This window comes from Mauremys mutica, chromosome 1 (genome assembly GCF_020497125.1).
Source record: "Mauremys mutica isolate MM-2020 ecotype Southern chromosome 1, ASM2049712v1, whole genome shotgun sequence".
In the NCBI taxonomy this organism is placed as follows: Eukaryota; Metazoa; Chordata; order Testudines; family Geoemydidae; genus Mauremys; species Mauremys mutica.
In genome coordinates this window covers 303848538-303866915 of record NC_059072.1, presented here as the reverse complement: position 1 = coordinate 303866915, position 18378 = coordinate 303848538, and the positions used below count along the sequence as shown (strand labels likewise).

General features: G+C 39.8%; 1 protein-coding gene across 1 annotated transcript in view; it reads left to right on the top strand.

Annotated features, from left to right (window-relative positions):
* NUFIP1 (nuclear FMR1 interacting protein 1) overlaps nucleotides 1-16767 on the top strand; it is a 29485-nt gene extending 12718 nt beyond the window's left edge. Inside the window, exons 7-11 of the mRNA XM_045001678.1 lie at nucleotides 3378-3470; nucleotides 7535-7785; nucleotides 9511-9645; nucleotides 11333-11574; nucleotides 14782-16767. Coding sequence (XP_044857613.1) covers nucleotides 3378-3470; nucleotides 7535-7785; nucleotides 9511-9645; nucleotides 11333-11574; nucleotides 14782-15117 — 1057 coding nt within the window. The 3' untranslated portion in view covers nucleotides 15118-16767. The remainder of the gene's footprint in view (nucleotides 1-3377; nucleotides 3471-7534; nucleotides 7786-9510; nucleotides 9646-11332; nucleotides 11575-14781) is intronic.
* Nucleotides 16768-18378: the final 1611 nt, after the last annotated feature.

Here is an 18378-nt window from a genome sequence, read left to right as displayed (position 1 = left end):
TCAAAAAACAAGTTAAAATAGATTATTTTCATGAAGTAGTAATTAATAAATTCTGTGAAAGGGATATTAAGCCTCATGTTTTAGAGATTAAGACAATCTCTTACTATTAGAGATTAGAATGAGCTCTAATGTGTATGGTGTGGGGGGGGGGGGGGCAGATGATCACACCTCTGCCTACTGCTTAGTGCTTACAACTTTCTCTGAAGCGTCTGTGCTGGCCACTGGAGATGGGATACTGGTCTAAATAGACCTCAGGTTTGATCTTGTATGGCACTTTCTGTGTTTCTAAACAGCCCTCTGTGGAGGTATGCAGGTAAAGCCAAACACCTGTTGCCTGGCCCTCAATTTGCATGTTCTAGCTGGCTGCCTAGTCACTGGAAAAGTTCTAGGTTTATGTGTGTATAAACATTCTGTACTAGACACTGACAGATGAGGAAAATAGTATGAGCTGGATTGAGTACAGGCATTGGCAAATGAAGGACATAAATCCACACTGTAGAGGGTGAGAGCTTTACAGCAAACTTGTAGGTACCCTGCAAAAACTATTGACTTTATAAAAAGTAAAACTGTATTAATTCCTTGTTGAATTTGAGTCAACTATAAAGGTGTCTACAGTTAATTCTAAGTAAAATTTTACTGGTGAAATATTTTATACCTGAATTGTGTAAAGACTCAAATTTTTCTACTCAGTATGTGAAATGCAGATGCTCTTAATGTCATATTGCAAGTAAGTTACTGTAGAAACTTTGTATAAAATTGCCTGAGAAAAATACTTGGAAATGGGCTTGTTGCTGATCTATAATGAATAGGAATAATGAGGCTGTGTAACTCGGAACTTGTTCTAAAACAAGTCCACTAGGTGGTATAGTTCTGTGGTTTATTTCAGTGCTTTCATTGCCTGTGTGGGCATCTTGTTTGTAATAAATAGGTGCAACAAAATGACTGCCTTGGTGGCTTCTGATACTCTTTTTATAAAACGAGGATGCTCTATTTAATACCCTGAAAAACTGTAGCTTTTGTGAAGCAGTAATTGGGCCTCCTGTAAAGTAACAAATTTAGATCTGAAGTTGTGCTGTTGAGTCACAGTAATGAAAAGGGAGCACCAGAGGGAATCTGAGCTGTTACGCAGTTTGAGTTTGTGATACTAGAAAAACAATTTTCTTCTTTCTGAAAGTTCCTGTGGTTAGTCAGGAGGGAATTTTTTTAAGGTAATCATTGGTGAGCTCATAAATAGACAACAGTTGTTCATTTCTGTGCTAAGACTCTTAAGGGATCTTTTTAATTCCTCTCCTGTTGCTGTTTTTTTTTTTTTTTTCAACTATGAATAGTTACTTTGCAGGATCAGAATATTTTATTTTTTATAGTAGTTGCTCCATCTTCCAAGAATGTGTGTTCTACTAAAACCTGTTCGTGAGAATGTACCTACACCAAGGATGCATACCCACCTGCAATAGGAAAACTGACACTTTCCTCTCTTCTTAGCCTGCCCAAACAGAACTTTTTTAATCTAGGAAATGTCACTTTAATTGCAGTGGTGACTATGGACTTTGCACTTCCTGTGCCATTGAAAGTCCTGAGGCTGTTTGGGTAGTCTGGGGGCCTGGTAAGCCCCTCCTCAGCCTCAGAAACCTAAAGTTAGGCTGGTGTGGTGAGATGCTTTTTGGGGCCTCTGTGCTCACAGGCAACACAGGCAGCCAATAGAGGGCTCTGATGTCAGCTTTACTGATAACATTAAATCTCATTTGTGTATTTCCCTCCAGCATGTGCAAAAGTCTCTTGACTTGTTGTTTTGGCAGTTGTATATGCAGGCAGAGAGGAAGGGTAATAATATGATCTCTCTGCCAACAATTGTGACCATAGTTTTTGAAATGTGGGCACCTTCCCACTAGGGTCTTGACTAATGTTGCCTAGTTTGCATATATACGCTACTGAATAGCCATCATATTGTGACTTCTGGTGACTAGTAATCTAGGCTGCATTTGAACTGGTGTCCTGAAGGTAACAGGCTTCATGTCCTATTACCAATCAATACTTTGAAAGATTTTTTAAAAATCATCTCTTCATAATAAAATAAATGGCACAGTGAATGTGTTTTGAATGGCTCATCAATCTAGCAAAGGTATAACAAGGTCCAATGGCTGGAAGTTGAAGCTAGAAAAATTCAGACTGACAATAAGGTGTACGTGCGTGAGGGTAATTAACACTAGAACAACTTATCAAGGATTTTGGTGGATTCTCCATCACTGGAAACTTTTTAAATCAAGACTTGATGCTTCTCTGAAAGTTTCTAGTTCTAAGAGGGATTATTTGGGGGAGTTCTCTAGCCTGTGTTATAGAGGAAATTAGACTAGATGATCACAGTGGTCCCTTTTGGCCTTGGAATCTATGAAAAAATGAATCTAAGCGTGATCTGTGAAAACCTCCTAATAGCAGAATTTCTGTTCAAGGCAAGGTTTTCAGAAACCACTTCTGCTTTTTCCATCTTTGTCCTTCAGCTTGTCTTGCATCAGTGTGACTTTTTAGCACTTAACTTTTGCTGTTATAAAATAAAAGGAAGTTGAGTGTGACAAGACTAAATACTTGGGTCTGAAGACTGTTTTTGATAATATATATGTATAGCTGTTCTAGGCTTCTCACTCTTCCATCTTAATAGACTTATAAAATGTTAATGACCTGAATTACTCTCCTGAAGAACAGAATAGGGTTAGATTATTGTGTATAGCCTTTTGCTGCCTCAAAGTGCTTTACAGAGCAATTATCAGAGGGGTAGCCGTGTTAGTCTGGATCTGTAAAAGCAGCAAAGAGTCCTGTGGCACCTTATAGACTAACAGACGTATTGGAGCATGAGCTTTCGTGGGTGAATATCCACTTTGTTGGATGCATGTGACAGAGCAATGATATCTAGATAGTGAAAGTGTTGTGGCTGAATATGCATCCAGAGACTGTTTTTTGTGATACACTTTTGTTTTTTATTTCATCTTAAAACCCACTGTCAATGAGACTGATAAGCAGAAACTCTTTCACATGGGGGATGAGACTATCTTGATAAACATATGTTGTACCTTTAAGACAATTAAAACTAGATTGGATGAAGCACTTAAAATAAAAAATTGTAGGGCATAATCCTATGCTGTCATAGAGGGCATGTGTGTAAAAAGCTTCTACACTTCAAGGTCCATCTGCACCTACATATGTAGAAGTAGAGGTATACGTATTTTTCTTACCAAACCCTGCTTCAGGAGGAAACAATTTGATTTTAATATTTCATTTTTTGTGTGTGTGCAACTAAATTTTTCCTGTGCTGTTTATAATGCAAATGTGGGTTAGAGCAGGGGTGTGTAAAACATTTTAAGAACATATATATTTATTTGCTCTAGAAACTTTCCTACGTTGGCGAACATTGAAAAGAAGAAAGCATTACAGATAGAAAAAGAGGAGAGAGGAGACGTGTTGACAACTGCACAGTTTGGGTAAGCTTTTTCTGACAGTTTTGTTCACTCTAGTAGTTAGTCCAAAAATACTATCTTTGATTCTTTTTACCTATTGTGCAAATACTTGTAACTTTCACTATACATTTATATAAACTGAGTGGACTTGTATCCTTCTTCATTTAACCCACCAACATGTTACAATTTAATGCATTGTTCACAGTATTCTACACTGGATTGTAGTGAGTCGGATCTGGTTGAAACAATACGTTTGCAACTTTGATATGCTTGCGGAGTTCCACTCTCTGGCTTGTTTAAGAAAACCAAGTTGCAGAATAACCATACGGCTAAAGTAATAGACGCCGAGTCTTTGAAAAGAGAAGTTGCATTGTGTGACTTTGCCTCCTGCCTGAATCCGACTGGTCTAATTCAGTCCCCCCTTGCAAAAGAGAGGGGGGGGGGGAGGAAACACAAAAAGTGAGTTGGTTTATGATTATAGATTGTATTTCTCTCCCCCTCCCTCCACCACTCCCCTTCATTTTTTCAAATGGTGGGGTCAGAGTAATAATAACAAACTTAAGAAGAAATTATATATCTGAGTTTCTAAGCTATCTAATAGTTACTGTAAACTGCTTTGGTAGCTGAAAGTACCTGCAATACTCTTATTTTCATCTCTTCCACCCTGCCTCATCTTGATTTCTCCTCTGGGGCTCTTTTTTTGTTCCTCTTGAATTTTATTTGTTCACTCCCCTCACGTACTCTGATCGATTTTTCCCCCCCCCCCCATACCTCCATATGTGTGGCCTCTGCTCTTTTCCTCCCCCACCCCCACCTTTTTGCATACTGTCTGCCTCATGTCGAGCTTTATCAGTGGCTTTACTTGAATACAGCTGTAGGGAGGGATTTTTTTAAAGGCGTTATAGTCTCCCAAACCTCCAGGGTCTGGTTTAGTGGACCAGTGGATCTGAGTGGGGGCAGAAAGATTGTTCCCAGGTTGTTATGTCAGACTCCTTACAGCTTTTTTGTGGACCTTTCTTTCTGCTGTGGGAAAGTGGCCTTGGGCCTTGAAGTTGTCTACACTTAAAAAATCTTGCACCAGTGTAACTACATTGATTTGGTTATGCCAGTGCAAATCCCTCAGATAGGTGGGTTGCACAAATGCTAAGTGGATTGATACCAATGTAACCTAATTTGGTAATGTCAATTGTTGCAAATATTCTTAATGTGGATCAGGGTCAGCAACCTTTCAGAAGTGCTGTGCCGAGTCTTCATTTATTCACTCTGATTTAAGTTTTCACGTGCCAGTAATACATTTTAATGTTTTTTAGAAGGTCTCTTTCTATAAACTATTGTTGTATGTAAAGTAAATAAGGTTTTTTAAATGTTTAAGAAGCTTAATTTAAAATGCAGAGCCCCCCAGACTGGTGGCCAGGACCCAGGCAGTGTGAGTGCCACTGAACATCAGCTCATGTGCCGCCTTTGGCACGCGTGCCGTAGGTTACCTACCCTTGATTTAGACGAAGCTTCAGAAGCCACTCCTGTCACTTATATCTCTGGTAGCATCTCAGATTGCCTTTACTCATCTCTTCTGGCCCATAGTAAAGCCCCCTGTTTTTAAATAAAAAATATGGGATTCTCCTTGCATGGGGAGGAGGGGTTTGTAATTGCAGGGGCACTTCAACAAGTGCTTGATTCTCAGTGCTAGTTGTGAATTTAAAGCGTTGAGTGCATGAAAGCCGACATTAAGAGACTCTCCTACTTGTTTAGAAACTAAAGTTAAAAGTGAATCTGGCTTGTCAAAGTAACAAAATCAGTGGTATTTAATAATTTTTGTTTTAACGCATGTGGCTTCACTAGTGAGCAGCCCTTAGGTGTCACTCAGCAATTATACTTAAATTTCTTACTTCTGGTCAGAAGAGTGATTGGAAAAATGATGTAAACTGTGTCCTGTTTGTTCTCACTAAGTGATCTCTGTAACCCTGGCTTTCTTAAAACGCCTCTTTCCTAACTGTTAGTACTATAAACTCAATCTGCTGCCCAAAAAGTTGTAATTTTTGGTACGAATGTCAACAATAAAAATCTGGAACTGGTGCTTAATCTTGCAAATTTACTGTTGTGTGAAACAGAAGAGAATTCAGCTTGCTCTCTGGAAGCTTTCCTATTGAGGCAAATAGCTAAGTAAGATTTTTTTTTTAAAAGCATTTGATACTTCTGTACCACCATTGAATTCTGGCCCTCTGAAGTGCTTTGCAAATGTTAATTCTCAACATCCCTATGGAGTAGATTAGAGATACAGAAGGACCACTTCACCTATCACTTAACTGTAGCTACCTGCAGGGTGGAATGTAGCAGCTGGTTAATACTGCACAGTTACGCTGCACTTCTGAACAGGAAGTGAAGAATGCGTTTGCTAAGAGAACCAGCAGATGAGGGCAGAAGGCAGTTTCCAAATTGGAATTTGACTGGGACATCTAATTCTGGTTCTTGAGAAGTGCCCTGGGTTTTTAGTGACTGCAAGTGGTCAGGGCCTTGGTTTTATGTCTTGGTCAAAAGACAGCACTTCCCGTATCACAGCCTCCCTCAACCTGTGAAACACTGGTTAAGTGTTGCTATTTGTTAGAGGAGTGCCTAGACACCCCAAACTGAGTTCATAGCCCTATTCTGCCAGGCACTGTACAAACACGTAGTAAGAGACCGTTCCTGCCCCAATGAGTTTACAGTCTAAATAAAGGCAAAATGTGGGAGAAAGTGTTATCTCCATTTAGTGGATGGGAAACTGGTGCGCAGAGAGGTGAAACGACTTGCCTAAGGTCAAAGGAAGAATGTGGCACAGCTGGAATTGAACACAAATTGCCTGAATCAGCTGGTTTTAGGGAGAAATTTTTGCCCTTTGTATGGTATTTCAAAATTTGTCAGGTATTAGAAAGCTTCCTCTAATGTGCTCTGTGGATTCAACTGTTGGAGTGATGGTAGTGAATAAAATGAACCATTTGGGCCACTCTGGTTTGAAAATTCTTGTGTTAATATAAACGTCTGGAGGTGCAATTAAGCTCCAGTCAAAACACTAAGTAAATTATCACTTAGAAGACCCATTCTCAGCAGGCATGGATTAACATTTTTTATAGGAGCTCTTCTCACTGTAACCATGGTCTAAGCACATTTCCAGCATTTTGCCATAATCTCAAATATGTAGATTTGAGGCTCGTTTGTGATTTGTAGAATTGGCATACTATAGCTCTATCTTTAACTTACTTGCATTAAAAACACAGTTCCATGTTTCCCTGATATAACTTGAAGTATCCTGCTCTAAAGGAGGAATATTGTTTTCCCCTTCCCTCACTAGCAATCCATTCTACCTCTGCACCCTTTCCCCTCCCCTACCCACATGTGTAAGCAGTTATTGAAATTGGAGTGATGGGTTGGTCTGATGTGTCTGAGGCTTCAGTATTCTGCGAAGTGCTGTAGCAGCATATGCTAAAACTAAAGTGACTTCAATAATGGGCATGTGCTGATGACAGATACTTTCCTTTCTGTTTTTCTGCCTTCGAATGGCCTTATTTCTCTGAATGAAGAGAATGTTGACTTTGAAATGAAAAATCTAGGACTGTTTCAACCACTGTGTTGGGGATTAAGGAGCTTGCCTAGTTTTGTTCTTATCTCACCAAGGTCATACCTTGCCCCATCCCCATGATCGTGTGTGTTTCTCCATTTCTCTGTCTCACTTTCTTTGTAGTCTTTTTCATGTTTGTGTCCGGCATAGCTTCCTCTTCCTTCTGTCATGTTTCAGTTCATTGTGCCAATAGCCAAATGAGACTTATTAACCCCAAACAAAGCACCTGTAGATGGGTGTTCTAGTAAACTGCATTTGGCTACTAATATGCTGAAACTGGTGGATTAAAACATTGAAGCGGGGCAGAGCAATGTAACACAGGGAAAGCTGAAAAATGTTGTATTGAAGGATAAATATTCCTCTAATCTCTTGGCTGCTATAGTGCGCAGGGTTTTTTAATTTTGTTGGGGGGTGGGGTGTTTACCTTGATTAGTTTAGTTTCATTTTCTTTGTGTGGTGGTGTTTGGGTAAAAATTTTACATTTTCTTTCCTCTAGCAAAATGAAGGGAATGTGGAAAGCTCCACAAGATGAAGAGACTTGGCATGGAAGACAGAAGAAGAAGCAGAAGCGTCCATTCTGGAAGAAGTTTAAGAAAGGTGATGCATCTCTTCTGAAAGCTCAAAATGCAGCTAGTGGACCAGAAAATCATACATTTGTTAAGGAACCTGAAAAACAATCTGTTTCAGATGCACAGACCTGTATGAAGGATGTGGATCCACTTGGCATTCTGGCAAATAGTGATGCTGGTAAGATGAGGGGAGGAACTTGGAGAAATCTTTTATTTCAGGGGCTATTAATGTTACGTAGGTAACAGATTTTTAGGAGAGCTGGTGACTTGAAAAGAGCTTGTCTTTTCAGAGACTTTACACTTGGTTTGGAAAATGCCACTGATAAGTGCTCTGTCATACTTGACAACTCTTCTATCTGCCACTTAAAACATTGTTCGGACTTTCTTGCACTACGGCCAAGGCAATTCAATGGTTATTAAGTCATCGATTTGTTGCTGCCAGCTTCACTGAAGACCCTTGTACCCAGATTTTCATTAGAACTTCCTTTTGAACGGAAATTTCTGCAAAGATCATAAAACGTTGATAGAAGAACGCTGAAACTTTTTCCTTCTGGTCAGTGATTTGGAAACCCTGCCACGGAAAAGTTTGTGTACAGTATTATGTGTTCTACAATAAATAGATTAAAGGGACAATGTTAACTTAAATTTGGTCCAGAATTAACTGTTGTAAAAACAAACTTTTATTTAAAAACAAAGGAGTAGAAATGTTTCCACCCAAAAAAATTGCTTTAAAAAAAAAAAAAGAAAGTCCCTTTATGTTTGAAACCAAATTCTGCTGTTCTGAGAACCTAAAAGTGAAACTGACTTCATTGGCTTAAGGTGAGTGAAATGTAAAAAGTAAAACAAAAATAGTGACAAACTGTTTTATATTTTCATGTTTAATAATCTAATGTGGGGTTAATACATAGACAATACAATTGTTACACAATCCTGATTTCAGGTAGTGTTTCTTTAATTCTTGTAATTGAACCAGGCATTCACAAAAACTTTTAACAGACACCTTTCTAATGTTACGAATAGGGTTTTGCATGTGTTTCCCCCCCAAAATTTCCATGTAGGTTCCATGCAAAAGAACTGACATGTATTAGCCTTCTGGTTAAATGCCAGCATTTGAGTATGTCTGTGATGCCTCCAAAGGAAATGGTGTGTCATGGTACATATAGCTTTGCATCCCATTAAATCTGTCTGTGATCTTAATTGTTTACTTTGAGATGCTATTAGTAGATTTTTTCCTTTTGCCCACTAGCAGCTATTCATAAGTAATTGGTCCACTTATCCTGTATCTTAGCTCCCTGGTATTCTGTGTTATTGTGAACAACTTGGATTATAAACTCTCTTTACTCACTAAAGCAGCATGCATATAGATGGCACTAAATACATATTTTTAAGTAATCAAGTTCTCTGAGATCTCATTGCTATAGTCTTATAAGCTTGATTTGAATGTCCCTTCGAGTGATGTCATAATATCAAAATTTCTTCCCCTTGGCAATTCTAATTTTAAATGTAATTAATTCTCCCCCTGTAAAAGATTAATTTCTGTACATATTTATCACCCAACTACATCCAGGAAATCTAAACAAGTTTCTCCCTTTCTGCTATTTGCAATTAATAGCAAAGACTGTAATTAAAATCACTATATGAAGATGGAGCCAAAAGCCCAAGTCCTTGTTCAGAGAAATCAAACTGTTTTTTCCCCTACGGCCTTTGTCAGGGCTATAAATCGGTGTTTAGACAACTCCTGCCCCTGAATGCTAATGGAAAGGAAGTAACATGCATTTTATCAAACAATGGTGTTGAATAACCTTGTCCAGTATCAGATGCATATTCTCCAGGACAAGGTCTAGTGACAAAGCTGGTTGTCAACATACAGAAGCATTGAAAGGTCTTGGTACTCTCTTTGCAGAGTCGGACAAGGATGGAGCAGCTGCAGAGGATGGAAAATTTGGACTGACTGTCATTCCGAAGCAGGTAACCTCTGCCCTGAGTTCACTGGTGACCAACTATGGCAGCACATCAGATAGCGAGAGCGAGCCAGAGGGTGAGTTGGGGTCTAACAAGCTTTTTTTCTCTCTCTCTCTCATGAACAGCCAAAGCATTCAAAGTGTACCAGAAAAGACACTTCGTCTCCATATAAACATCAATCTGAGAAGGAAGGTGGCATGCAGTGTGGGCACCTTGCTTCTCCTGCCATCCATCTTCCCGTAGTCTTGTCCTCATTTATGAATATGTAAATTTGCAGCTTTTTATATTCAGAGACTTACATTCTTAGATCTAACCGAAGATATAAACACAACATTTACTGGCTCTACTTCCAGGGTGTTCATGAGTAGGAAAACATCCTGATTCCTGGCCCCTCTGGCTGCTGGGGGAGTAATTGAGAGCAGCCTTGGATCTGCCACTCTAGCTTGTTAGGCAGTGAGGGAACGTTGTGTTATAGGTAGAATGTTTTGTATCTCAAGGGGGAAGGTTTTCTGCTGTTATGCTTGCAGCGCTGTCTGCTTTCAGTGTACTTCGTACGAACACAGACACAAATGGAGGATGAAAAAGGTAACATGGGATGAATGGAAGGATGGGAAAACCCAGTAGACTGCACTGAGGCTACTCTAAGAGCAACTGTTGCTCCCTGGGGGAGTGACCACTCATTATTTATATTGCAGTAGCAACCACAATGTACCATTTGTATACCCAGGATTCACTGAGTGTAGAACATTAGAATTGCCTACAAGATCTGACCTCTGATTTATCTAGTTCATAGCCTGTCTATTAATAATCATTCTCTTTTTTTTTTTTATACTACATTCCAGAGTTTCCTCAAAGGGTGACAGGTTCACAATGTTGTTTTTCTTGTTTTGTTTCTTCCCCCCTATGTTACGTGTCCTGTCCTACCACCTTGTTCTGAGATAAAGGTGGAGATGCATCCTGTCCAAAACGAGAATTGAAAACTTTTGGAGAAATGTATATGAGGGGAAAAAACAGCCTTAAAATCCTTACCCTAAAATTGTGTTTGGTGAAGAGAGCCAGGAATGTGCTGTCACTCACCCTGTGAGCTAATATCCAAGCTTCTAGTACTTTCTACATAAGTGCGCCACCACTAGAGATTCTTGTAGTGCTTGGAGACTGAGTGCACATTCTGATTTAATGCAGAGCTCATTCCTTCCAGGGTCCCCATTTTACAGTAATATCTGAGCACGTCACAATCTTTAATGTAGTTATCCTCACAACACCCCGGCGAGGGAGGTAAGTGCTATGACCACCCATTTTACGTACCGGGAACTGAGACAGAGACTGAGTGACTTGCCCAAGGTCATAGAGGAAGTCTGTGGCAGAGCAGGGAATTGAATTTGGATCTCGCAGGTCACAGGCTAGGACCTAACCACGGAGCCACCCTTCTTGTCCATGTATTTCACTTCAAACTGGGTTATAAAGTGAAAGCAGTGTGCTCTGATGTATGGAGCATGTGACTGATTGCAAGACAGAGACCCGAGTTCTGATCCAGACTCTCTCTACTGGCTCTCTGATATTGGGCAAGTCACTTAACTTCCGTGTGTTTGTTTTCTCTTATGGGAATGGGGATAAGATCCCCTCCTCTGTAGAAATCCATGATCATTAAAACAGGGCATGCTAGTACCAGTAGTAGTAACTAGGTGAGCTGTCAGTACGGAGATATGTGATTGTTATTTAGGACTTTGAGAGTTTACAGTTTTGTTCTTTCTTTCTTTTTTTAGAAGTTCCTGCCAAGATTGTAGCAAAAGCTCTTAAGGAAAATCAGACTATCCTCCGAAATATCCCTCAAGCTTCAAATATCCCTCAAAGTCCAAATAGCATAAACCGCAAAGAACGTGCAGAATTTACAAGTGCAACGTTGGCAAGCTCAAATACAAACAAAGGGCATTGCAGAGGTTCTGACAGACGGAGGAAGAAGTCGCTCCCTGTACTGCCCAAACGTCGTCCAACACTGCTGGAAATGGTAAAGGACCCCCCGCCCCTCTCTCTTAAATAATGGCTGCCTGCCACACAGGGGTCTTACTTTAATTGTGCATGAGTCATATTACAGTATAAAGCTGTCTATATTAGCAGCAGCTCTTTTAAGGGGGTGGCTGGATGAACATGCAGTTCAGCAAAAATGTTACACAAATATGTAAACAGATTACTGCATGGTACTGTTCAGATTATGGCTTGCTTTGGTGAGCCAGAATTGAAAACTTAATCACATAGTTAGGAAGCTACACTAAGGGCAAAATTATTTATTTATTTATTTATTCCCCCCCCCCCCCCCCCCCCCAAAGATTCACATTATAAATCATGCTTGCTTTTATGTGGTCCAGTCATTATTCGGATTCCCTTCTCCCCTCCCTCTGCCCCCTTGATGGGGCACAAGGCCTCCATCCAGTCTGTCTCAGCCAGAAGCGTGGTACTCACATCCTCACTCAATGTAGGGCCTCACATCAATGCCTATCTCTAATCAGCTAGAATGGTTGTCAGGGAACATCAGGCATCCTGTCCAACCCTCTTCTCTCCTTTCCCATTTGGACATTAGAAAAAACTTTCTGATTGTCTGGGTCGTTAAGCACTGGAATAAATTTCCTAGGGGGGTTGTGGAATCTCTGTCATTGGAGGCTTTTAAGAGCAGGTTAGACAAACACCTGTCAGGGATGGTCTGGATAATACTTAGTCCTGCTATGAGGGCAGGGGACTGGACTAGATGGCCTCTCAAGGTCCCTTCCAGTCCTGTGATTCTATGGTTCCCTCCTGCATACACAGGCGTCTTCCATGTAGAAATATAATTTTCACTGGTTTGCAAACTGGCCTGTATATCACTGGTGTTCTGAAGATTTAGGTGAAGCCTCCTTGACCAAAACAGGCAGTCTTCATGTTGTGGCTTTTCTTTCTAGCTGAGGATGAGTCTGGGGTATGCAGAAGCTATTCTGACCAACTAAACTGAAGCAAAAAACCCACAATAACTTTCATCCAGCACATTTGCTCTTTACATTTCTCTGGCAGATTCAGCTGTCATGCCATAGAGTTTAAGGCCAGGAGGGACCATTATATCATCTAGTCTGTCCTCCTGTGTAGTACAGGTACTAAATTGTTGTGTGCCAGAGGCAGAGAGGGAAACAGGCGAGACTGAGGTGCCACCAATGCCCAAGGCCTCTGCAATGGCAGGGAATAGATTAGGTGAGATAGGATCATCTGGACATAACAGGCGATCATTACTCCATGCGGCAGAGGAAGGTTGGAAAAAAAGCAACCCTGGTTCCTTTCAAGCAATACTGAAATTGGAGGTGTGGCAGTGCTAAGGATAGAATCAATCTATAAAGCAACGTTGGGGATAAGAACAGCAAGAACTGTGCCTAAAGAAGGACTGGCTACTAATGTCAAGTTCTGCCACCAGAGAGAAGGAATAATCTGTATAGATATAATATGTGGGCTGGGGATCTTAGGTGGATGGAACAGATGTTTAATTGTAAAGCATATTTATTTTTGTCTTCTCACTTTCATATTGTCCTAACATTACTTGTTCATGTGTTAATCACTATGGTTGTAGCAGGAAAAATGTAGATTGGAGTGGGTGTTTGTGATGGGAGGCATCCAGAAGAGGATTGCCACTGTAGGAAGTGGTCTGTGGTGTGAAAATTCTGAGAAACCAAGTCAGAAAGTCTGTCGAAAACCTGTCCACCCCCTCCCTCCCTCCCACCGAAGGGATTTGCTTATTGAAAGAACATGCTGTGTGTGAAATAATGTGGTTTTTGAAAAGCAGATCTTGTAGTGGTGCTGCAGAGCTTTCTGTTGGCATTCGTTACATCAGCTTCAGTACGCCCAGGATGTTTATCATAGTCCCACGTATGACAATGTATGTTTAGATACATTTATGGCATACAGACTGACTGAGAATAACAAAACCTATACGTCCTATTTCTTCCAGTATTTGTCAATACATACAGCAGGATAAAAAGGCGTTGTGCATCTAGTTGCTCATATGGTTTAAATATAATGAGGCAGATGGCCAGTTAACAAACTTTATTAAAGGATGATTGTGCATCACATCTGCTTCTTCATGCCACCACTTGGGAATTCTGCAGTTACCCCAACTACAGCAACAAGAATGTTGTTGCACTGTCCTCACTGTGTGTGTGTGTGTGTGTGTTGATTACAATAAGCTCCACTAGCTGAACTGCCTTCAATCATATCAAGAATTTGATGTATAGGGAAATATCAAAAAGTGTAACTAGTTCATTTTATGGACTAACTACCTGCAACTCTTTTAAAAAGCTAGTCTGGATAGCAGACACCCTTTTAAATAGCTAAATAGACTTCTTTGTTGGAAATAAATTTATAACAAATTGCTTCCCATCAGATCTTGTATGCCAAGTTCAGCTGAGTGCAACTTTTTACACTAGTTCTCTTGTAAATGATCACATAGTCACAGATTTAACCCCCTACTTTATACTCACATCTTACTCAGCAAAGTCCACTTACTTTTAGCGTTCACGATGCCAAAAACATCCTACAGTCTTCCAACTGTTGTATAAATACTAGTTTAACTTTCTTGAAGCATTAGTAGGAGTTCAAAGAAAATAATGCCTTTAGCAGTCTAGTGAAGAAACATTGTGTATTTTTTTTCATGAAAAAAGTAATGGCATTTGGATGTATAAATTTTTCTGCCAGGTAAGTTAAACTGGGAATGACAGCTTATTCAAAAGGATTTTGTCAGATTCAACCAGCTCTAACGCATTGATAAAACTATACCCCCCTGATTCAGCAAAGTGCTAGAGCATGTGAGTTATCCAATTTGAAGTCAATGGGACAAAGGTGCCTTACTGAATCTGGGTCATAATGTTCACATGCTAATTAAAACTTCACATCTTCCAAAGCAGTGTATCGCTGTTACAAGCCTTGCAGCATCCCTGGAAAATAATCCCATTTTACAGATAAGACTCTGACTTTGCCAACACCCCGCAGTAAATCAATGGTAGAGCTGAGATTGGCTCCAAGTCCTGAATTCAACCTAATAGGGTAGTTTCTCCTGCCTCTTTGCTTCCAGGTCTTGCTTGCAAACCTATTATATACATTTGCAAACACATTTAAATTAACTGTGTCACCATACCTTGTTTACTTGGCATCTGTTACTGACTAGGAGAAAGAAACCTGCATCACCTTCTCTTTTTCATTCCAGTTATTAGCCCAGGACATACGACACGAAAGGAATGTGATTCTGCAGTGTGTTCGATACGTCATCCGAAATGACATGTTTGGACTTCACTTAAAGACAGAACCAATAGCTGAAACTGAGAGTGGACAGGCTTCTAGAGCTGCAGCGGAGTTTTTGACAGACAGACCTGATGGAGCTAATGTTTCTTGTAGCTCTGACCTTCAGTTAGCAGAAGGAGAACAAGATGCATTATTTATAGCTCAAAGTGAAAAAGCATCTATAGGTCAGGCGTCACAGATGATTCACTATATAGATGAGGAGACATGGGAAACCCCAGCAAGTCAATGTGAAGAAAACTGACATTTGTTACGGTATGCCTGTGTCATGGAGGGTGAACCAAAGGCTCAACTTTTGTACTTCACTGAAATATTTTTTGACAAACAATAGAATAGAAAAAAAATAAATCATATCTTTTGTATTTTTAAAACCACTTTTCAGAACATTCTGCCAGAAGTGACCCTTTCCTTGTGGAAATTGCATCCATTTCAGATGGCTCGTTGCCTTCTACTTGAAAAGCTCAGTGTAGTGGAGCATAGTTACATCTTTCTTCAGGAGCAGTGTTTGTTTGCCCATGGGTTTGAATTGAGGACTCTTCATTACAGAATATGCCAGTGTTTTAAAACCATAATCAGAGCAAAATTATGCTGTTGATAATGGTGCTCTCTAACTTGCTCAGACAACCAGCTGTCACTGGAGGGTTAGTGGGCCTCTGAATGTTTTGGAATAAATTTTTAATACATCTCTCAGCTGTTGTTGGTTTAAAATATAAAATTTACAAAATAGTTGGTTTGGCTCTAAAACTTTCACAGACATCTACTACTGGTACAATAAATCAGTTGAGCAGAGAGAATGGAAGCACAGTTAAGGTGGTGGCAGCTTTAGGTGGGGAGTTAAATAGAGAGTAGAACGTTGTTTGAAATCATTCTTTAAGTGACAAACCAGTAGCTACTGCTACCTTTTATCCATCCTTTAATAACTGCCTGTAACTTTAGACATAGCTTCACCTCAAGCCTTAACTGCTGTAGCTGGTCATTGCTTGGCTGAACTAGCTCTTGAAATGGATCCTTATTGCTTGTAGGAATGAGTGCTATATTTTACTCTGTATTTAAATTATAATTTTGGAGTTAAACAGAAACTCATCCTAGGAAGTTTCCTTATCTCCCCTAGTTAATATAAAATTAAGACTGTTATCTGGCATTCTATAACCTGTTTTTTCTGATTCATTTTTAAAATGCCAGTGACACATCCCGTGGATTTCCTTGGAATTGTGCTATTAATGTCACTCGTACAAAATGTTCATTCCTCTCTGTGGTGCCTGAAGTTATAAATCTCATACAAGCTTTCATGAGCTTTAAAGTTGCATTAGTTGAGGGTTTAAAAATAAATTCACCACTTTTTGGTTAAATTGTGTATACATTTGTCAGGTACCGTCTTGTGAAGTTCAGTTGTCAGTTTGTCTCACTCCCAGTGGAAATATGAAAGTGACTTAGTCTGCTTAAAAATAGTTCCCCACATTCTGTATTTTAGCCACAATTATTACATATCATAGGCTCAGTTTCTAAATTAAATTGCCTTCGCAGGAAATGCATTGATCTTTCTTTGCTTTACTCATTCTGGTACAAGTACACCCCTCTATGTAACCTGCGGAATACTAAGGACTGTAGGTTTTTTTTGTATTATCCAATAGCTGTATGTATTAAGTTATCTTGTTCAGTTTTTAAAACACTTGCCAGTTTTGTGGAAATAAATCTTGTTCATGGAGTACAGGAGGCAGGGAATAGCTGAAAAATCCATCTTTACTGCTCTACTATATATAGCTACACTGTATACTATGTTTGTAAGATACTGTGTACATTTATGGAATTATATAAATATTGGCACTCATGTAGGAGGGTGGTGAGTCCTAGGAATGTGTATATGTAATAGATTATTAAATACAGCAATCATCAACTTGTTATATATGTACTTGCAAGCCAGATGACTCATCCTTCCCATGGTGGTCCCACATACCATCACTTCATTTTATTACCTTGAGTGTGGCTCTTACACAGTTTACTGCAGTGAAAAATAAACAGTGAAAATTTAGCTAAGGAGATTGGAACTTTTACAGAATTTGGTTTCTGGATACACTTGTATTCGGTGTGGGGGGTTGGGAGGAAGGGGTGTCAAATCAACAGTTGCATCGGTGTAGCGAACAAAAATGAGCAAGTTAGGGTTACTACAGAATTGCACTTCTATTTTTGTAACTAATCCACCCCTTAAAGTCCTGCTCTTGTTCCTATTGAAATTTGTGGCAAATCTCCCTTTGCAGAGGGAGGTCCTATGTGAGGAAGGCTCTGCTATGAATTGCTTGTACCTCTGTTCCCCGATTTAAGATTATTAAAATTCTAAGTATTTCTCCTCTCTTCCCTCCCCTTCCCCCCCCCCCCCCCCCCGGTTTGTGGTGGGCTTAGGGGCCTTTCTGGGGAAAAAACATTTAACATAGAAGGACTACTTGTCTTAAATCAATAATTCATTTTGCTTTTGTGGTGTTTGTACTGCATATATTTAAAACTGCCTTTTGTGCTCCAGGAATGAGCTGCTTCTGCTTAATCTAAGGGGAGATATGTAGGTTGCATTAAACCAGAAATAGCAGCCTTGGTCTGCATACAGAAAACCCGACTTTTTCACTTTTTGGTTCCTTTTGTAGGTCAATAGGGAGTTTCACCTGACATTCCAGAATTAGCTTTCCTAATACCTTTATCTAGCCTTCACATTAATGCTGTAATTTCCTGTCTTGCTTATGTCAAGCAGCATCAGGTTTGCTTCTGTGGCTTTGCCTTTTCTTTTTGTATCAGAGTATGACTATGGGTTTTTTCCTCCCACTTGCATTACGATGCCTGTCTGTGGCTGTGTAAGAAATAACCAGTTGCATTTTGAATCTGCAGCAGTTGATTTCTTTATTATGCTATGCATAGCCTTTAATTGTTTCATTATTGATTTTTGGTTGGATTATGGCATTACTGTTTGAAAAATGGAGCTTTCAGCCTTTGTGACTTGCTTTGGATAAAAATACTCAGCATTTCACTCCCCCCTCCCCAGCTTTGGTAACTTAGCTACAGAAGATGTCTGATTTAAATTCATGACCCTTCCTTTTAAAATTCCATGTTTCACTTATTAATCCAGAAAAACTGAAGTCCGTTTTTATAGCTGTCTAAACCTTAGTCAAGTTTGTGAATGGTGATGTGACTTAACAGACAACTGTTTTGTTTGAACAATGCTTCTCATTTATGGGATGGCTTCTGTCTGGGAAGGGAATAAAGAAATGAACTTTGTGGCCTTACATTACTGAACTGTAAGCATCTCCTTGTGATTTTGTGTTTACATGAAGGTTCTTGCAGCTCATCTGTACTTGTGTTGTAGCAGTTCTAAAGTCGCAGACTTCAGATTAAAAAATAGGATAAAAAATGTTACAGAACCATGTGATGGGGTGTACCAACCCTGCACTCAAGTCAATGGGGATGGACCAATCATTGTGGGCCCAGGAGGCCATGCCCCCTTTACTCTGCTGCACGTGCTCCA